This window comes from Chlamydotis macqueenii, chromosome 10, assembly GCF_036417535.1.
Source record: "Chlamydotis macqueenii isolate bChlMac1 chromosome 10, bChlMac1.mat, whole genome shotgun sequence".
NCBI classification, from domain to species: domain Eukaryota; kingdom Metazoa; phylum Chordata; class Aves; order Otidiformes; family Otididae; genus Chlamydotis; species Chlamydotis macqueenii.
The window spans coordinates 16,725,632-16,747,454 of NC_141565.1; the positions used below are offsets into that span (position 1 = coordinate 16,725,632).

General features: G+C 45.3%; 1 protein-coding gene across 1 annotated transcript in view; it reads right to left on the reverse strand.

Moving 5' to 3' along the window:
• Nucleotides 1-263: 263 nt before the first annotated feature.
• Nucleotides 264-21,823, reverse strand: part of LRIG1 (leucine rich repeats and immunoglobulin like domains 1) — a 94,338-nt gene continuing 72,778 nt past the window's right edge. Inside the window, exons 9-19 of the mRNA XM_086755339.1 lie at nucleotides 20,042-20,122; nucleotides 14,547-14,618; nucleotides 13,167-13,238; nucleotides 10,760-10,923; nucleotides 8,621-8,941; nucleotides 7,698-7,979; nucleotides 6,710-7,129; nucleotides 5,287-5,409; nucleotides 4,528-4,674; nucleotides 3,180-3,488; nucleotides 264-2,982 (exon numbers count right to left, since the gene is read on the reverse strand). Coding sequence (XP_086611465.1) covers nucleotides 2,750-2,982; nucleotides 3,180-3,488; nucleotides 4,528-4,674; nucleotides 5,287-5,409; nucleotides 6,710-7,129; nucleotides 7,698-7,979; nucleotides 8,621-8,941; nucleotides 10,760-10,923; nucleotides 13,167-13,238; nucleotides 14,547-14,618; nucleotides 20,042-20,122 — 2,224 coding nt within the window. The 3' untranslated portion in view covers nucleotides 264-2,749. The remainder of the gene's footprint in view (nucleotides 2,983-3,179; nucleotides 3,489-4,527; nucleotides 4,675-5,286; nucleotides 5,410-6,709; nucleotides 7,130-7,697; nucleotides 7,980-8,620; nucleotides 8,942-10,759; nucleotides 10,924-13,166; nucleotides 13,239-14,546; nucleotides 14,619-20,041; nucleotides 20,123-21,823) is intronic.

A 21,823-nucleotide genomic window follows, 5' to 3' on the forward strand; every position in this document is an offset into this window, starting at 1 on the left:
CACCCCCATCTGTTCTCTTTCCAGTGCCAAGATAAGGGGCCTTGCCAGATACTTAAGCACGCTGATATATTAGAAATGTATTTCTTACAAATTCTTTATTGTATCTTTCAATACAGCCCCCAAATTCCACCTCATCCGCAAGTCAGGCTGCCAGAGTCTCACGCTGATCTGCAGTATCTGGTGTTAAAGTCGTGGGTCTAATTTCATGAGTGGATATTTTGGCAGTTAGTCTTGAGTTTTCATCAGAGAAAGACAGAAAAGAGTATAGCAATGGATTAAAATTTTATTTAATTTTCAACTGAAACTCCCAAAAGGTCACTCTCACCAAAACCAGCTGTAATATTATAAATGAACCTTTATTAAAGACACTTCAATGCTGTTTGTTAGACACTTCAATATCTTACATGTTTTTCAATGTACAACATTGTACCAAATTTTCTAATAAATAAATAACTTTGTACACAAAAGTAATACTTCCTCTTTCACATTGCCTCTTAGAAGCAGCAAATTCACATATTTAGTGGAAGTCATAACATTAGGCAGTTAACTTTATTCAGAAACATTATTGTCTAGTGTTAATGTGACAAATATGCTTTGTATCTGCAATGGTGATGACATTTCTGCCAGCAAAATGAGTCGATTAAGTCATTCCCATCCTCCCCCTGTCCCTGGCTCCACTGTTCTCACCTTGCGAGTCGGTTCTGAAGCATACTTTTCCCTTGAGTAAAGGGAAAAATCACGCTCGGTTTATAATTTTCTAACATCCATTTCCTCTGCTTTGGATAAACTTGGCACTCCACATAACCAGCCACCTGTCTCAAAGTGCAAATGTGTCAATAGTCAGGAACTGATACAGACAGGGACCTGGCTCAATTACGCTTTGCTTCATCAAGGCCAGGTTCAGCCGGCTCGTCTACAGCGGAACTCGCCATCGGCTCCGGGGCGACAGGCACAGGGAGCGGTGGCTCCTCAAGGTAAGGCTGGGCAGGACGCGGCAGCGCTCTGGCAGATCTCCAAGTGATGGATCTGACCAGAAAATTAAATGTTTCTGCCCTTATTTCTGATGCTTGTTTTGAGCCACAGTATTAGCAAAGGTGGATTTCCACCAGACTCTGCTTGGGTGGAACAGGCATTTGAGTTGCTCCTAAGGAAAAAAAGGTAACAAAACCCTCTAATAAACCTTCCCCCAAAGTAGTCATCACCAGAGTCAGCAACTTTATGTTAGCAGAACTCAACAAGTCACTGGAAGGGAGTCCTCCATCCACAGGTACCAACAGAAAGCAGCCTTTCTATAAATAAAAAGCGCTGTAGTGAAGTTAGAAGTAACAAAGATGCATCTGACCAACGTGAGTATTTCTCCCCCCCCCCCCCCCCCCAACGGATGAATTTAAAAGGCCACATAAAAATATTTGGGCCATTTCCATTTAACAGAGTACTTTCAGCCATAAATACAGAGTTTCCCTTCTAAATGAGTGTATTTCTGAATAGCCTAGAACTGCTACACGAAGCAGGATAATGCACCTGAAGCGGCCATTTTCATACAGAGTCTGGCTGCAGATGGGGTAATGGTGTTCAACCAGAAAGCGCTCATATTGTCTTGCAGGAAAAGAAGTTAAAGTCTCAGCTGAATTAACGGTACAGCTGTCAGCTCAGGAGCGTGATTTTATTTGTTGTCAGGCCAGCTCCAAACCCTCTCCAGAACAGGCAGAACACAGGTAAAGCTGCATCTGTCTGGGAGGTGGAAGGTCTGCAGTGAGGTCTGCAGGTGCCCAGTGCTGTAACAGCGCGTAAGAGCAGGTAACGCCTTCTGCTGTGATGGTTTTTGAACGGTGCAACGTGTGAGACCACCCCGCATGAGTTAATTTCGGTAATGACTGCTCACTAATCATGACAGCCTTTTTGTCTGGTTGTTTCGGGCTCTGCACTGTTGTTGAATTATTTAGTGCCTCTTGTGTGGTCCACTCTAGTGTATCACACAGTCACAGTTCAAATCCTAATTTTAATGCAGTTTTAAAAAGTAATGGAATTTAAGTTCTTCCACCAACAGGAAAAATCAGGTTGCTATGTAATTTCTCACCGCATGGTTTTTTCCCTGTCAACTTCACTTGAAACAGTTGAAGAACTCTGTTTAAATGAGTTAAGTGCAGTAACTTTCAAAGGGGAAGGAAATTTGTGCTAAGTAACCCAATTGATACTTGATTTAAAGGAACTTCCATTGAAAAGAGGACAATCCCTTTGGAACAGTCTGGCTTTTTAAAGTTCTGCTTACGCATTTAAGGCACCAGAATTATTTCTCTCACAATGTTTAACAGCAACCTGATACTGAAAACAATATTGCCAAAATTGTAAAATTTCACTCAGTTTTCCATGCACTAAAGATTAAAATAGCCTCTGTAAAAGATATATATATATTTATATATATATATTTATATATGAAAACTCTTATGTACAATTGTATCAAATACTTTTTTCTCTTTACACATAATCCCTTGCATTTATGTGCTTCATATGCAAGTCAACTTTTGAACGCTTCGTACTTCTCAGGGAAGTTTTAAACTATGTACAAACAGATGACGCTCGAACAGGAGTTTGTTCCCCATACAAGCTGGTTTCTCATACCTCAGTTGTTTGCCTTTGACAGGTCATCAGTCCAAGATTTGAGGTAGAAGTAAGTAGCCTATATACTCTGTGCAAAATATTTAAAAAAATAATAGTGTGTTTGTTAATTTGCACATGGCAGTCTGTCCTCTCAGTCCAGCGATCTGTTCGGTGGCTTCAGCTCGTGAACAGAGTCGCGCGGCTTGGGCGTGCAGCCGTTGGACAGGAGAGCCTGCTTCACTTCTGCTTCGCTCTGCAAATCCAGTAGTGCTGGGGAAATTTCAGGAAGCACGTTCAGTTGCTTTAATGACCCTCCTGCTGGTGAAGCTCTCACCACATTAAGGTTGTTAAGCTCTGAAGGCTTTGCTACTGCTTGTGAAGAGCCTGCAAAAAACCAAAGCAGCAGCACGGTTAGTTGATGCTCAGCCTGCCAGCGCTCCTTATAAAACCAACCCTGCCACTATCATTCATGCCCTTGAGCTGGTTAAAAAAGCCGATGTGAGCAAGCAGGGCTCTGATATGACCCACGTGGTATTCTGTTGCATCTGGGGAGAAAAAGACATCCCCAAGGAGACACGTACTGTGTTTGTCTGCTAGCAGCGGGCTGGTCGCGCTCACAGGCCTTATTCTGTCATGGTTGCTGGGGTAGAGGGTCCCGTCTGTTTCCAGCCTCTTGCCACCGGCAATCCCGTTGCATGGCTGGGGATAAAGAGGGCCGGTGCCCGCACCCCTCTTCCAGTTTCGTTCCTTGCTGCTCAGCGTGTTCGGGTAGGTATTATCCAGAGTCTTAAGGCTCTCGGAGTAGTACTCCGACTCCTTGGGGTAAACGTGGACGTTCATGCTGTCCGTGCTGCCGCTGCAGTCCGTGCACACCGCCGGCAGGCTGTAGCCTTGAAGGGAGAAGGGAAAACCAAGATTAAGCAGCTGGAAGTTGTCAGCACTGAAGCACACAACTCACGGAAGGAAAAGGCAGCTGTTTAGTTCATCTGTCCCTCAGCAGTGTGGGAATCTCTCACTAAATCATCCGCCATTGCTCAGGTTTACACAGGGCTGGTAAATACCTGCCTTTGTTCAGAACTCTCCACCCATCACTAAAGGTAGCTCCAATGAATAGGTTTACTAGTTGTTTTTGTTTTGTTTTTTTAATAAACTCTGCATTTATTTCCTTTCCCAGCCCTGTACCTGCTTTAAAATACCAAGTTACCTTTCTTATTTTTGTGCTGCTGCTTTGCAGGGATCCCTGTCAGCTCACACTGCTATCTCAGGATACTTTATTACTGTTAGTGGTAGTAACAGATGAGCAGAAGCCAAAGCAGCGAGCAGGAAGGAGTTTCTAAATGTTGAAAGTTAATTTCCTTAGTGCACTCAACAACTTTCCACTATTAAACTTTACAGTTTGTCCTGGAGAGAACATTTGTTTCACTGGCTGTTTTTCTGTGGATGTTACAATACAGCATGAGAACAGAAAACACATCCTAAAAATAGAGAAGTATGAGTGTAACACCCCAGAAACTGACAAAGAGCAGAGGCAGGTGTAGTGCCCAAAACAACCTTTACATTTTGAAAATAAAATAAGCTTTGACATTGACAGCCCCTTTAAAAGAGCATGACAAATTTTAACACCTTCAGTTTGGAAGTCCTCTCATATTTTAGGAATAGCTGAAACCAAAACACTGATCAGCCAGCTGCAAGCAATGGCTATCGTGAGCTTTCGTCTGCCTCTCTCTGACAGTTCCTCAAATTCTAACTATCCAGGCTCGACAGGGGATCAAAGCAAGCAGGAGAAAATAAATTTACTGTGTTCACACCTGAGAATCATTCTAGGCTTTTTTTTTTCTGAAGGTAACAATTTCTTAATGCTGCCTGAGTTGGAGTGCTTTCTGATCTGTACAAACACGAAATACCTTTCCAGATTAATGGGTTTTGTACCTGTCTTATCTGGAACAAGCATTCCATCAGCCGTGTCTTCGGTTTTCCAAGTGTCTTTATTATAGCCGATACACAGCTTTGGCTGTCTGCAACCTACAGTGGGAGCTTCAACATCTGGACACCTTCCAGCATCAGTCTGACACATACCTGTAACAAACGAACCAGCTGGCTAAAGATTACAGCCATCTGCTCTCCGCTGAATGACTTGTTAGTCTTATTTCTACCATAAAAGCTGCAAAAGGGAGAAAAAATAGCAGCGGAGATAACAGATAATTTTAAGCTAATGTTTACCCGAATAAATGTCGTACAATCTCAGGAGAATCTCAGTTCAGAATCCTTAACTTTTCCTTCCTGACGCGCTGTGTTTAAATACTGTAAAATCCCAGCATTTCATTTCTAAGCCTGAAGGCAGCGACAGGCAATGCTAATGTATTTTCTACTACAGCTTAACTGTGGGTAACTCTGGTGCCAAAGAACTAATCTAAAATTAGCAAAAAAATAGTCCTTAGGGGCTGAGCGAGCAGTTTCTGAGGCAGGCTGCTTGTATGGACGCAGCTATCACTGGGAGAGGACAGCTCTGTGAAGTGAAAGAAAGACAGATCCTTGTTCTGCATAAATGCAGCGGCTAGAGAATGGCCTTAGGAAGACCTTTCCGGTAACTCACAGCAAGCAGAGAAGTTCTTCGTACTGTGCCTTCTCCCTTCTCATCTCAAGTTCAGGTAGAACATTACAGAAAAAAGTAATTAAAGTGGTTCTCACCATTGCTGTCTACGTGCCCGTTCGGCTGTTGGTTATCTACTCGGACGACCGCTTCCTGCCGCTCAGAAAGAGTCCCTTGTGACGACAAGTAGCTTGGCACATCAGGAGGCACAATGGTCTCGTCTAGAGCAACGGGAGCAGAGCAATGTCAGTTCCTCATCGGCTAGAAAGGCTTCTGTTTTCAGAGGCATGTAAAAATCACATTTTCAAGAGGGATTTGGGATGAGGTCTATTGCTGGGATTTTCTGTAGATGCAATGGAAACTGAACTGTGTAAATACTCCATTCTCCTCAGAAGCCTCACTCCTGGTTTTTCAAAGCTTAAAGCTGTGAGATACAGTGCTGATAAAGTTATTTTGGATGTTTGCATTTGGCACAGTCCGTACAAGGTAAGTGGAGGTGGAACTGTCTTTTCAGAACAAGTAAATCCTTCCTTTTCCCCTGAAATTCAAAGCACCTTGTTTCACTCAAGTCCTCCATCTCCCAAAGTCATGAGTAAGAGACTTCTGGAGAACAAGATCTTCGATTCACTTAAGCAGGCAAGTAATTCTAAGCCCCTTGGCTATCCTTGGCTTTCTCCATTTTACATCAGGCAATTTCCATTTCCCTTGTCACGCAAAACCAAGTGAAACTCAATTATACTAGGCATGAAGCCCTATATTTTCAGGACTGAAAAAAAAAGAGGGAAGAAAGAAATCCCACTGACACATCACACTGGTCATATGATATCCAAGACTTCCTATCTAGCCCATGTCTTTAAAATCCTGCGTTGTACTGTATGCAAAGCCAAGGGTAATACAGGAAGGCTGCAAATCCCACCAAGGTGGGGAAGCCTTAGGCTGCTTCTTCCATAGTTGTGTTCAGAGGCTGTCTAACACTGGGGGCATGAGAGTTTATTCTCACTGAAAAACTTACTTCAGCAACTAATTATCCCCTTTGAAGATCAGCAGGAAGCAACACACACTACTACATCCCTAAAAAGTGAGGGATGCTCCTCATCAGCAGGGTACAACAGCTCTTACAGGCAACATGGAAAAAGAGATTCCAGCTTCAAAGTCTAATTTTTCACGTTTTGAGTACAAAGTCTTTGAAAATAGGTTCCCAAGAAGTAAGACAGATTCCCAGCATCATGAACATAATCTAGACTGTCTCAAGAGCTATCACTTATGGTCATGGAAAATCAAAGTAGCAAAGCAATGGCTGAAACTACTGCCAAGCAGAAAAAACCTTTCTGAAGAGCCAGCCGAGGGGAGAAATGCAGCTCTGAACATGCTGCAACAGCAACTGGAAGCTGGTTCCAGCTGCGTGAGCCAAGAGAACCACCGAGACAAGCCAACTGCTTTTCCAGTGTGATTGTGTGGCTACCTGACATGCCGTGGGAAGTCTGCCAGCACACCAGGTTAGAGAAAGGAGACTAGAGCTACCTGTGTTGGTGACGCTGTATTCTTCGCTCTTCTTCCTGGTTTGGTAGATGATGCAGACCCAGACCAGAGACGTCAGCACGATGCTACACACCACGGCAATGGTGATGATCCCCATGGTGGTGCGGTCTTTCCTGCAGCCAAAAGACTGCAAGATGCTCACATGGCTGTGTGCGCGCTCTGTCCCTAGAGTGTTGGACATTTCACAGGTGTATTTCCCAGCATCCTCCAAGACAACATTCCTAACTATCAGCAGCTGGTTGCCGGAGGTAAAGTGATGCCTTTCTGTCACGACCAGGGGCTGGTCACCTTTCAGCCAGGTAATGCGGGGCGTTGGGCTCCCTGTGGCTTTGCACTGAAGAGCCACAGTCTCACCTACGGACACCACGTGGTCTTCCAGTGGATGAATCAAAGATGGTGTCTCTGCGGGGGAATAAACACAGAAATCATTACTGGGGACAGCGTATCAACAGTTTTTGGTTTTTTTTTTTTAACAGTATTGAAGGTAACTGATGTTCCTGCAGACAAATACACAGCAATGCACTCGGCAGCCACGTGCCTAGGCGCACAGCAGCTGCAAAACCCAACAGATGTAATAATCACAACCAAGGCCTTCCCGTAATGAACTGGTGTTAGTCTTCCCGACAAAGAAACTGCCAAGGACAAGGGGCAATGGCTGACACATGAATTATTTCGTAGGGCAAGAGAGAGGGAGTGCAATTTCCTTTTGAAGTAATATTCCCAGGCAGGAAAGAGGGTGGTCGAAGGGCTTCCTTGGCACAAGAGGAAATGCGACTCACACTCCTTTTAATTAGCAGAGTATTTTTCATTACTTAACCACAATATAGAAGAACGAAACAAGACTAATGCAGAGCTGCTACTGCTCTTTGTCCCTCTTCTGTATCTGCAACTGCTCAAGAGCTTGAACAGCAACCCCTTCCAGTTCCCACTTCCAGACCACCTGGTCTCCTGGGGCACTAACGCATCTTACCCATTACAGTCAGAGTGGCATTTGCAAGCACAGATCCCGCAAAGTTCTGTGCCGTGCAGCTGTAGACACCCGTGTCCTCTATCTTCACATCCGTAATGAAGAAGACGTCGTCGTCAGGCATGACGTGCATGCGGCGTTCTCGGGCCGCAGGGAAGTCCGTGCCCCCATCTTTCTGCCAGGCGATTTGTGGGGTGGGGTGTCCTTCAGCTGCACATTCCAGCCGTGCTGTCGTCCCTATCCGGCTGGTGATGTCACGGGGAGTTTTGAGAAATGAGGGCAACACTGATAAAGAAAAAAACAAGAAAAAGGGATGAACAATTTCATGGGGAAAACACCATTGTCTGCGCAGTTCTAACTGTTTTCCTTCCTGGGCAGGAGATGGGTATGGTTGGTGATCACCCACAAGCAACAGGACGGTAAGCTGCTTTTGCAGGATGTATCCAAACTGCTGGGGCGCAGCCCTGTACCCCTGCAGCACATACCCGGCTGCAGTGTCCAGCACCCCCCTCCTCAGGATCATAGCTGATTTTCTTCTGCAATTAACCTGAAAACAAAACCCATTCTCTCTCCTACGGAGAACTTTCAATCACTATACTTGTTCTTTGTATCCTTTTGTATTTTTGCTTTCATTTGCCCATTTCACTGGACAAAGACTCTACCAGAACAGACAAAGAGAGGCAGCTAAAGCAGTTAAGAAGGCACTGAAGTGCTTGACTGGATGGCAGCCATCACAAGCCTGGCACGTGCTCCACACATGGCATTTCTCAGCCTCCACTGAGATGCAAGGAGCTGGTGTGAAGAGGTTAGGAGCTCCTCACCATCAGGAATGGACCCTCAGGAGTAACTGCCTGCCAAAAGTAGGTCCCAGAGAATTGTACCGGCTTAGGCTGAGGAAAGGAATAAGAAAGCAGCTTCCTACTCACCATTAACGGTGAGTCGGGCCTTGTTGGAGTAGGTAGAGCCGAAGTGGTTGGTGATGATACACTGGTAACGCCCTTCGTGGGCGAAGGTGACGTGCCGGAGGTGCAGAATGGTGGTGTACTCCATCACCTCGCCATCCTTTGCCCGCACGTGGGCAAAGTTCTCGATCTCAGCATCGTACAGCATCTCGTTGTCTTTCTTCCATGCAAACATCATGGGGGAGCTGCTACTGCTGGCAGCCGAGCAAGTGAAACGGATGTCCTTCCCAAGGACAGCCACCGTCGTCTCGGGCTGGATGATGATCTGTGGCTTGGGGAAATCATCTAAGAAAAAACAGCAGGCTTGTTAGTTCTGGACTATGAGGAAAGACTGGAGCAAGCAAAGAGATGCAACAAGAAATAAGTAGCACATAAGTGAAAGATATTACTGCACATCTGCTTTTACATCTGCTGTTGTCCACACCAGGACAGCAGTTTCCTCTTGCAAAGCTTTGGGACTGGCTCTATAGGGCAGATGTACCATGCATAACTCCACTGAGGAGCCAGTCTAAGGACTCATTCCTCTGGTTCCCTCTGTAATCAGTGGTCTGAGGTGGTCACTTAGTGACACCTAGAAGATGGCTAGCTCTCTTCACCAATGTAGCTGAACGACAGAAAGATACTATAGTCTGAAGAAAATATTCCTCCTTGTACAACCCATGCATGAAGAGCAATTGAACTTAAAAGTTCACCTGCAGGCCTGCCTTAGCATGAAGCAGGAGAGGAGAGTAGCAGGAGGACACTGAAAGGGCTGCACATGTCACCTCTAGGGATAAATGCTTGTGAGCAAGGTGACCACAGCATGCACTGTCAAAGGAGAAGCAGCTTTATTTGCCTGTCACTTGTCTGGAGTGGAAAGTTTTGCACACTCTCTCTCTGCCCTGAAGACTGTTGGTTTTAGCAAGGTTCCAAGTAGATTCATTTATTAGATTTCTACAAATGGTGTAATTTAATATTTGACTAAGGTTTAATTAAACAGCCAGGCCTCTGGAACCACGAGTACTAGTGCCTGGAGGACTTGGCAGGCACTGGAGAAGCAAAGCTGTCTTCGCTTTGTGATGTTGCTGTGGGGATGGAGCCTTCATGATCTCTTCTTCCAGATGAACACAGCAAGCCTCCCAGACTCGCTCAGACAGAGGCCACCTAGGCAGAGCCCTGCCACTCTGGGATCAAGAGGGACATGGGACAGCAGCTAGAACAAAGCTTTTGCTCCATGTTCAATGCAAGTCATGCATTCCACTTAGTTAAACAGTGTTTTCAAAAGCTCATTTTTCCTTCATCAAACAGCCATGTGCAGCTCCACCCAGGATCCACGCTGGCTGGCTCCACAGAACAGGGTTTGGCTCACCAAACCAGGCCCAAAAGCTGGATGCATGAGCAGCAACGCTTTGGTCTCCTCTGATCATTTACGTTTCGTTTCTTTACGAGAGAGGCGGTAGATGTCTGTGTGTGCTGGGTATAAGGTAAAGCTGCCTTGCAACCACAGCTCAGGTGCAGAGTCAACTGCAGTGTTTGGGTGGGAGAACAGCAGTAGGTGCTGTTTAGAATCAAGAACAACTGCAGGAGAAAAGAGGAAGATTATAATGTTAGCCATTGCTTGCTTCATGTGTAATGCCTTACTGGCCAAAAAAAAAGGAGCTGTGATGGACAGATCCTCCTATGTTTTTTTGTTTTTAACCCTTTGTTATTTCCAAGAGGGAGAAAAGATCAGTGAAGAACACAAAGACACAGAAGAAGCTCAGAACACTGCGGAGTGAAAAAAATTATAGCTGCATTCTTGGCAGTTATCAAACCAAGACGACAGGAGAAGTCTCTGTGCAGCCCATTTGGAAATGGAATACGCGTTAGTCCCTTCTGATTGAATACCCAGGGAGCCCTGTAAGGAACACACTGGATGCAAGCAATGCACTGTGTGGTTTTGGTGGGAAATAAATTGTAGCCAATGACAAATTTTTAAAATGCAGGCTTGGGCTTCCTTTGATCCCATTCAATAAGAAAACAAAACAGAAACCCTCTCATAATAACATGCTAGTAGTCAGGGAAAATGTTTCCCAAGTGAGTCCTACGCTTCATACAACCTCAAAACACACAGGCAAGACTTACCACACACAAAACTTTCTGGCAGGACAGCAAAAATGCTCTTGCTTTTTAATGACTCAGGATGGGCGCAGGTGGCCACCACAAATGATTGCAGCTCTTTCTCAACTAACCACTGGGGCAACCATTTCAGCTGGCAATCGCAGAGGAAGCTGTCGCTGTTTATGTGGCTGCAGGGAAACAAAACCAACATGAGCCTGCTGCGAATCCCGCACGGAGAGAAGGCTGGAAAGCTCACAGCCTTTTCATGTTAGACACATTCCTCCCTCCCTCCCCAGCATGAGTGGAAGGAAAAACAACAGGACTGCAGGGTTGTCCTCGAGGCACTGATATGTTAAATACATAACACATTTAAGCACCATTTCGTCTCCACACAGAGCAACCCGCTCCTGTACTCCAGTGACACTCCCCAGCGCCTTATAGTTATTAACGCTTCCAGAGTGACCCCCAGGAACAGAATGGCAATGCCATCCCTGGCTTACGTGAGAGAAACCGAGGCAGATCGTCACGCAGCGGAGGCACACGTCAACAGTACAGCCCGCCCTGCTCCCACTTCTCCTCTCTAATTACCACGCACGCTCTCTCTCTGCCTCTGTGGTTTGAGCATCTTTGGCGGGGACTGAATTCAGGACTCAACTGCTGAGCGCGAGGATGCCAAGTTCCCGCTGTAAGACCTTTTGTTCCCTCAGTGGCCAACACCACAGGAGCAGGTGGAGAGGCCTCTGCCTGCCTTCTGGAAGGGACATGTTCACACACCACTACCACCAGGGACAAGAGGTGCAGCTGATGTTGTGTTTACTGATTCACAGAAGCAGTGGATGAGAAATGACCACAGACATTTGTGTAAACCCAGTATAAACAGTGACTAGTTTGGAGAGCAAAACACAAAAACATTTCTGAGCATCCTAACAGGAACTCGGCCCCTTCTGTTAAAAACAGAGCTGTGAAAAGGAGGCAAATAAAAGGGGAGCCTCGGGATTTATTTATTTTTTTAATATTCGGGGCCAAATTGTGGCTCAGCATAGCTCTGAGGCCAGTGAAGAACTGCAAGTTTATATCAACAGGGAAGTCAGACTTTGATCTGGTTTGGTCCAAGATCCTAGCAAAACCCAGTCTGATCCTCAATTTGAATGTGAGGATGCCTCGGAGACTGGGAAAATGGCCCTGGAAAGAGAAGTTCTGTCCTGCAATACTGCAAGAAGTGCAAGAGCAGGTTATGAAGAGCACAGCAGAATCTCGGCTCCAGCACTGTGTTGTTGGGAGATGTGAATCTCTTCCCATTTTTCTACCTGATAACCTTGGGAAATCCTGAAGTCTGAATCTAGCCAGGAAAGGGGAAAAGAAATAAATACACAGGAGAAGAAGGGAATGAGGGATCTGATTTTCCAAAGTTGTCCACTTTGCTGTCCTAGAAAGACGTGTAGCCCCTAATACTCGTGATAGCATAGATGCTGCTGGCTTGCTGGGACAGGTCAGAGGGACCCTAGTATTTAAGGCTCCAGTACAATGCGTTCTGCATGTATGTGTTCCCTACCAGAAAGCCACCTTCCCCACGGTATAAAGGTTGCTTCACAGCATCTGGGATCCCACAAGCTCTTTTCTAATAAGAAAAATCTTTCACCTCAATTTTGTTTCAAGAGCCAGTGCAAAATATAAGGTGGTTAAACAAACAATGGACATGCAACGTTTATCTTACTCATTCCTCAGTCACTGGTACTAAATGTCATTGCTAGCATCAACCATCCGATTCCCATTTCCAAAGTCAGGAAGAAGACTCTGAACCTGCCCAAATACCAAATAAGTGATCTCTTCTTCCTCAGACACTGCACTACTCCAGAGTGTAACAATGCACTGACAGTGGATTAAATATTTATGGAGAAGAAGAGAAAAGGAAACCCAGCAAGGCTGGAAACGGTGTCTGATAACAGCGCAGAGCCCCAGCCTGGAGCACCAGCAGCAGCTCTGATAACACAGCTGTATTTTTACACCAGAAGGCTGGATGAAAAGTGGATCCAGTTCAAATGGTGCTTATCGCCAAAACATCAGCACTGTATGTGAACCCTAAACACAGGTACAGCAGAGGGGCCACTGGGAATTAAATCAGTGGCAGCGTGAGATGGAGGGATGGCTAACAAGACCAGGGCTGGACTTCCTGAGCGGAGATGAATAATTGCACAGATGCGAACCTGCTGGAAGAACCTGTTCCGATGATCTAATTTCACTCGCTATTAAACGCAAGATGTTCCCGTGACATCTACTCATGTGTAAAAATACCCTGTGGAGGATGGGGGGAGGAGGAAATAAATGAGTGGTAATGCGAATAACACCCCACTGGAAACAATATGCTACTTCTCACATTCAGAGCAAGAAGGATCCCTGCCTCCTTAATGGTGTGCACAGTCCAATTACTTACAGCTGCCGCAGGCTCTTCATCTTAGCGAAAGCGTCTGCTTGAATTGAGCGGATGGCGTTATCCCCAAGGTTCCTGCAGAACACAACCGAAGACAACGTGAACAAAAGGAACGCTATGGCTGTGACAAAGTCTCTCCATATTTAAGCAATAATTCCAGTAGCAGGTGATTTGGTAGCTCCTTATTAAGGTACTGTGCATTTGCAGCTCATAGAAACTGCTTTTTCCAAAACACTTTCATATTAAGTATTGCTGAGCAATAGTAACCCACAAAAATTACAGGAATAAATCACTAAGTCATTCTGTACTCCATCTTCTCACTACACTTTCTAAGTCTCAGCTACCTCCATCATCCATAGCTCAAAAATTCCTCAGCCCACTTGATAACCAAAGATAGTCAGGAATGTGGTATCCCAGGCTAGACCTTCAGCAAACATAAAGAAAGCAAATACTTGCACTAAACAGCATCTGAGAAGTTATTAGAAAGTGACTTTGAGAGGATACTATTGTGTTCAAAAAACATCTCAATGTTTCCAAAGGAAGGTATTCTTAAAAGCTTCCCTCACAACTACTGCTAATTAAAAAATTCACTTCTCCTCTAAAAAAGGATAGTGTCAGATTTGGAGCTTAACTTTCCTAAGTGAAGTGCAGCACAGACAAGCCCTCCTTGCAGGCGGAATCTCAGCAGAGCATTAAGAAGGAAACCTTTATCTGGGAGCGCACCCCCCAGCCAGGCAGCCCTAACCTTTCAGTACGCTCTCAGTAGTCATAACATTTCATACGACCAACAGCCAGTAAAACATCTAGAGCAAAATCACATATACTTTAACTGGTCTTAATTCAGAAAGGAAGTTATTCATGAATCACTGCTGGAGTCATCAGCCTTGGGACACAGGAAAAAAAAAATTACATAGTGGCAGCCAAAATTTACTTCTTGCAAATCGCTCTGAGGCAGTTGTGCTGAATGGGGATGTTCGGTGCCTGCGTCGTAAGCAGTCGTTTGCAACATGCGTCACTGCCAGAGCCTAGATTCAGGAGGAAGCTGGGGCAGGGGAGGAGGAGGGGGGGGCTGTATCCGAAATAGCACATTTTCATTGCCAACAGCCTGCAAAGAAGCAATGTGCAAGTCAAGGCGATATTTATCCAAGAACAAATCAAAAAATTAAGAGCATGCAGATTTGCCATATGTTCTATAACTTTGTTCCTGGCACAAAAAAAGGCCAAAGTTGAGGCGGATTTCTAATGAGAAGGAAGCAGGTGGCCCCCACAAATGGACTGGCTTCTCAGTTTACAAAGACGCTATTAAATTGCTAGCAGATCTCTCAAGCAGCTACTTTTGGCAGACCCCCCTTCCCAAACTCCGAGGCATGGTGGGTTACTCACAGGTGCTCCAGGGCCTCCAACCCTGAGAAGGCTTTCTTGGCCACCGACTTGATCTTGTTTCCAAACAGAGTTCTGCAGTTTCCAAACATCCAGTGCCAGATAAACAGAAAGAAAATGGGGAGAGGGGGGCAGAAAAAGAAGGAACACAATTAGTGCGGTTTTATCTGATCTACACGCTCAGTGTAAGTCCCGGGAAATCTGAACCGCACAGAGATTAAGAGGGCTGAAGTACACTCGCTTTCCCGCAACTGAAATTAAATCCTTTTATCTGTATTTGAATTTAATAGTGATGACAGCACAAAAGGGAATGTGCCATATCACGTAAAAAGGCAGGTTTGCTCCAGTGCTTGGAAACCAGCTTGCTGAGTAACAGAAGGTCCCCTCTATTCTTTGCAGGCTGACTGCAGACAGGCTTAAGTGCAATGACAGTTTAACAAGATTTTGGTCTCTCCTTGCAACACTTTTCATTTCTGACATCTTCCCAGACAGTAAAAGAGTGGCAATTTATTCACTGCTGCTCGGCCTGAACGGACATCCACACACAAGGGCTGAGGGCTGTCTTTTGGCTGCACGTTTACACAGCAGCTCACTGAAGCGACTGCTGACTTCCTTCCTCGGCTTATTATAAATACAACAGCAAAGTAATACAAAGCAATAAATAATAGCGAAGTGGCAATTTCAAGGGGCAAAAGAAGAAGAGAAAAGGTAATGCACAGAGCCAAGGAACGTGCTTGCTTGCATCTGTGACCAGAGAGCATTCCTCCGAATCAGCAGACAGTGCTCTGCAGCACCAAGAGCGGGACTGGCAGCAGGCAGCAGCCAGCTGGAGAGATCACAGCCCAGCTGCTCTCCGCAAAGTAACACTCCTCTATAAATACAGACCAGTGGTGACTGGGCAGGGGCAGGGTTCATGCAAAATGGCTGGTCTCCTCACCTGTTTCAATAAAACATCAACCAAAGTCATTAATTAGGAAATGCTTTCCTTCCCCAGGTTCTCTCTGTCTAAGGCTTATCTTCCAGGTGCATCTCCTGTCACCGCCTGCTTCACGTGGTGTCCAATGCAAGCCAGCACTAACGCCTCCGGTAAAAACTGGCACATCTGGTGCTGGATTTGACTGAGCTTTCCTTCAAGATTTTTCCTTCAATACAGGGTGCAACCTGTATCTGCACCCTAAAAGGCCCTAAAACTACGATGGTGCCACTGCTTGCTACCGGCTAGGGTACAAGGCAGAGCACATGCAGCCATTACATGAGCAAATATACTTGCAGGAGCTTGTTAGGGCTTTCCAGAAAGCACCCTTCAAATGTCAGCATAATTTGTTATTCCCGACACTGGCACCTAGAAAGTACAGTTTCTGTGTGGATGAAGCAGCCGAGGCACAACGGGTAGAAAGGAAAATTGGGCTCATCACACTGTTACGACAGTGAGGACTGAGACCGTATTACAATCTGTCCTTGCAGCCTGCTGTCTTTAGAGAGAACCTGAGTGTCTGCCACTGGGCAAGACTAGGACCCCAAGTAGGTCCTCACAAAAGCAATCACCCAGATGGCGGTACTGCCGGATGAGCCACCACACTAACTCTTGAGTAGACAGGAAAGGCTGGTTACTCCTAGCTCCATACAAAAGGTCTGTGGCCCCAGAATCGCAAATCTTACCATTCTAGAGCAAAACACAACCAAAAGCTCTGGTTTCAGGCAAAGCCACCTCCCAACCTCCACAGCAAGACATGCACTTTAAGCCCCTTCTTACAGGCAGAGTTAACCTGGTACAAAACCACAGCTGAATTTTCAGAGCTGTGTCCCTTTGGTAACTACTTGATTTGAGACAAGAATAAAGACAGCTACTGTAGGCATGCTAGTGGCTGATTAAAGGCTCCAGAGAGCTGCAACCTGCTTGATTGAGAGTATTGTTCTAAATATCTGCAGTGAGCTTTACTGAGCTCCCTGTTACAGCACCAAAACCAGACATCCTGTTTACTGCGTGAGAGCGTGCGCGGCTTTTTGCTCTGGGTGAAACACCCCGAGCACCAAAAGCTGGGTGCAATCATGTGCACCACCATTTGGTGAAAGGGATGTTGTATTAATGAAGGCTTTGAAAAATCCATTAGAATGATTAATATAGTAAATAATTTACTATACGTAAACTCTGGTCGTATGTCTGCATCCATACACACCGATTTCTAGAGTCATATTCCTAAGTTAGGCTGTTATGCTGAGTTTGGGTTTGATAACTGGAGATTTCTATTTATTGCTTACAGTGGATCTTGGACTTTGAAAATTGGAGATATTGATTATATCTTTTTACTTATCTGTGCAGAGATAAGCAATATGTCTAGGGATATGAATACAGAATGTATACACCACTTGTATACATTTGGTGCATACAATTTTATGGCTAAATACACGGGAATATCTAACACACTGGTAATAAAGCTGTGCTCCAGTAAACTCATTAAAATCACTACACTTTCCAAATTTCAACTAACCACTTCTCCAATTCTGAAATGGTTTTAACCCAGCGGCCCCCTTCAAAGGGCCGTGGGGCGCTGGAATGCAAACGTGGCGGTATGCAGCTCCACAATTAGCCTGCCCGCCGCGGTCCGGAGAGGCTCCTCCACTCTCGGCAGAGCTAGGCGCAAGCATGCTCTCCTGGCGATTGCGTAAGTGTAATTACACGCCAGGCGCGCAATTCATTAGAAAGCGGCATTTTCTCCTCCAGCCAGTTTTGCACCTGCAGGAAGATCTCAGTCACTGAGTGAGCCATCAAAAAACCGGTTACGTTTAGCAGCTTGAATAATTAGGAAACTCGTTGCTCCCCAGCGATTCCACTGATGCTTTTTACGCTTCGGTGCTTCTCGACTGCCTCTTTCTTGAAGCAACATTTTAATTTAGGCCTCTGCTCTCCATCCTGGAGAGCTTCATCTATAATTCAGAGAAGGCTAAAGTGACTGGCCTCCCCACCTCTCAGTTTAACACCTTCATTGCAGCGAACAACCCTCTCTGCGCTAAACCCTTTCAGAGGCTAATCTGTGCCAGATCAAAGGGGAACAGCTTTTAAGGCAATCTCCACAGCGCTGAGGTGATTATTAATTCATTGGAAGGTCTCCTCTGAAGTGCCCATTTATTTTTTGTATGCTAATGCATTTAAAGCTGGTTGACAGTTTAAACACAGGCTCTAAATCACGCAGTGAAATGTTTGCTGTAAAGGCTGATATTTTATTTTATTTACAAAAATGTCCTGCCAGCAAGAATGATACTCACTTCAGCTTTAGATGAAATTACAAGTTAGGGATTTGTGTGCTGCTGAGCTAAAACACAGACCTGAGCAGATCTCTTTAAAAGTGACCACTCCCAAGTGTCCCTAAAACGCCTCAAGAAATATAATTAAATAATCTCATATTCTGAGGGTTTTTCTAGCCTTACACTGTGGCTGACAATAAACAATCCCAGCAACCTCTCTGTCCCACAGCAGGTTTGCTCTGTTAGGTAATGAAACCTCTCCCGTCTGCCCAAGACCAACCTGATCCACACGCTCTTCCAGGCTATGAAATTCACCACAGCCCCCCTACAAACCATGGGCACATGTCCTTCCTTGCATCCAACCAGACTCAGAACTGGCTCAAGTCCTTCTGCCACGTAAGTCAGAGGTCAGTAACATGAAAAAAGATGCAAACCCAGCTTCTTTGGACTTGTGCAAGCCTTTGCCACATCCTTTGCTACTGGCACATAGAACCAGCCGTCTTCTGAAGCCCGTCCTTGTGCTGGATGATAAACATCAGATCAGGCCACGGCTATTTCATAGGAGAGCGATAGCTGCTCTGCCCAGAGCTCCAAACACACAACCCGTACAGCCCCGCAGGCTGCCTCTGCTCCCTTCCTTCCTCCTCCCACTCCTTGCTGTACCTCCTGGCCTCTGCCTGACCCCCACAACTCATCAGTGCTCATTTCTCCTGGTTGCTGAGTCAATCCTTTTGCTGAACTCTTTCCCTCGATGCTGTGTTCTCTGGCTTTTTTACCTCCCCCTTGTTATCTGCATCCAACATATTCCAATCACCTGAGACCGCCACTTTTGCTCCCATGCCAGTGGTCATGTTGGACAGATGTCCCACGGTGGATGTCTCACCAGGAGAGCTTGCTCTCTCTGCTCCTTTCCTCTACCTTCTCTCCCTTGTCAAAGCAGCACTACAGACTCAAACTCTTACAGTCCGTAAATCCCTCTGGACAAAACCTCTGCTCCTGCTACGCTTCTAGCCTCTCACAGAGTTTCACTGGTTTCTTCAGAGAAACCAAAAACTAACAGCAGCCAAGGACTCTCCCACCCACCACATCTGCTCCTCTGTCTTTTTCCTAGCAACTCGTGGGAAGATTTCCCAACTCCATGTGCACTGTGATTCCTACTGGTGTCTCTCTCTCTCCAAGACTTCTACCTCCCTGCCTGACTCCCCTGGTCCTTAAGTCCTTCTCTGCCTTCTGCCTCACTTTACATGCAGCTATAACTTGGCTCTCCCTCTCCGTGGATCCAGTGACTCCCCTCAATAATGATCAAATGCCGTCTATATCTGTGACTTCAAATTTTTCTTCTCTAACCATTACATCCCCACGAATCCCTCCACAGCTCTTCCCACTCCCCCAGGAGCCTCTAATGAGAGCGCGACAATATACCGCCTGCCAGGATTCATTCCAGCCATCTGCTACCCATCGAGGTACTTTTACTGCACCTCTGGCTGTGCCATCTCAGCATCAGAGACAGCGTGATGGGGGGTGCTGAGAACTTAAACAAAGGCAAGAGGTAATGATTAGAAAGACTCTTGATTTGTCACAAGCCATCAGAGACTCCTCTGACAGGGCTGATTTATACAGCCGATTTCAAATGGAATACAAACAAGCACAGAGCAATGTGAAAATACTTGCGAAGGCCAAGCGAGCTATAAACATTTGCAAGGCGCATGCTTGCCTTAGGTTTCTTTTTATCTCTTTAAGAGACTGTGCCCCATGGTGCCTTTTATTGTCGCTGCACATGGAAGCAAGCCCAAAAGATCACTCTCAGACTGAGTATCCCACAGAAACGAATCCTGTTTCAATCCTCTGTTGTAACAGGAAATGGGGTGATTTTTCTCTTCTGTTTATTGTTATTTGCTGCATCAATCAGTGCTTCAATTAAGATTGCAAGGGGTCTTTTTTGTCGCTGTTTGCTTTTAGAAGCGAGGAACAGTTGTGCTGAATCTTACAGATGAAAATAACTTAAGTTTCTCCTGTGTCTCTGTGGCACTGTTTGCTCATCGCTTGAAATCACCTCATACCTGCTTAGAAACACAAGTGCTTGATAAACACATTTGCACTCCTGCAGTGAGCCTGCAAAAACTGCTACCTCAGATCTTCTGTTGATTTTTATCTTGTTCCAAAGGGAGGAAGAGTGCATCGGAGGGGAGAGACCCACCTCCACACAGGCACACAACACAATTGCTTTGCAGAACTTCAGACCCAGGGATACTCACAGCTTGTTGAGGTTCTCTAGACCCGTAAAGGCTCCACTGGTATCTTCTATTGTGCCTGAGATGTCGTTGTGGTCCAGTTCCCTGGGGAGAGGACAAGAGAGAGCTCATAATCAGTGTCTTAGTCCTAGGCTCATCGTTAAAAACAAATGGAAGGAAGTTTAGGAATGCCACATGAAGAGCTTCCCATTTTGTCCTGACAGATATCAGAAAAAGCAGAGTCCTGCAGCAAACCAGCAGTAACCACTTTTCCTGCACTGACCCATGCCGAGATGGTGCATTCCAAAAAGAGCCCTGGCTTTTTCCTAGCTGAAACCCTCTGTTTCTGAGACAGCAGTAGGAGCAGATAGCTATTTTTTAACAAGTAGGTTTCAGTCCTTTTCTAATTCTGCACATCCAAACAAGAGGAGGAAAAAGAAAATAAAGTTCCAAAAGTAAACTGAAAGAAATAGCTGTCCTTAAATGCTACTATCAGGAATGAAGACAAATTTGGCTACTCCAATGTACACATGTATTTGTCTAATAGCTATATCTTAGAAAGATGATTTGGTGTATTTTCTCTGAAGCTGCATTTTTTTTCTGGCAATGAACTTCAAAGCTCAAAGGAAAGCACCATCATCCCCGCACAAGCCTAACTCCCTCCACTTTTTTAAAAAAAATGAGTAAGAATTCCTTTTTCAGAGTTAGCTTCTTTTGGCTTTCAAATTGACCATCAATTACAAGAGTCAAAGACATCTGAAGAAAAACAAGCACACAGAACAAACAGAGATCCACAAAAGCTGTTTAAACAGTCTGTTTAAAAATCCTTCCCTCCTAGCTTTAATTCCAGCTAGCAATGAATACCCAGCAACACAGACAGAAATTTATCATTTCTAATGTTAAGTAAAATGAAAGAAAAAACAAATAGGCTTTGTTGGTTTTGTTACATCACTCTGATTTAAAACGTAGCAAAATTCAACAACAAAGCAAACTTAACCATGCAGATAACCCGCCGAACCCTCAGGTACTCCTTTTGCACCTTTTGGAGATTATTATCGGAACACTTCCAATTTAAAAATATTAAGAACAAAAAAAGAAAAAACAGAGTCCTCTGCATTTTGCAATATTCCAGACATGGGCACCATAGTCCAGCTTCCGAGCTAAACAGCACAAATACACAGTAGCTCACAAGAACAGAAATTTTTTTTTAAATTGCACAGTTTCAATATTGGGATGGTTTTCCTCAGCCGAGATGAGGCTGAGACTTTTGCTCTCAGTCCCTAAGCTGGCTGCAGTCTTTGCTTGTTTCTCGGCTTTGCTGTGTGAACTCAAGATGTGAGTGGAGATGGCCAAAAGCCACAATTCCTGTTTCTCAGCTAACTTCAGCGTGAGACCTGAATCTCGTGTCCCTGGGGAACCCTGGCCTTAGCCAGCATCATTGTGGACGTCAGGGTAATCTGTAGGTCGGTCTGTGCCAAAGGGATGGATAAAAACTCAACATCCCCACAGGGTGTGGGCGCACAGAACGCTGTGGTGGCACATGAGACAAGTCCAGGAGAGATGCTTTGATGTGCTGACATTTTCAGCGCTGAGTGGGGCAGAAGCAAATACATCCTCCTGGAGCTAAGTTTCTACATTTCCCCTACAGTTGCCAAGCCAATGGCTGTTGTTCTGTTTGTTTTTTAAGGACAAATCCCTTCTCAGACATTTCTCCTCTTCAGTTCCACCACAGGCTACTGGTCTTTGGACCAGCAAACCCTTTCCCATGGCAGGGACAGACAAGTGGGAACAGTCTGTAGGAGCTCT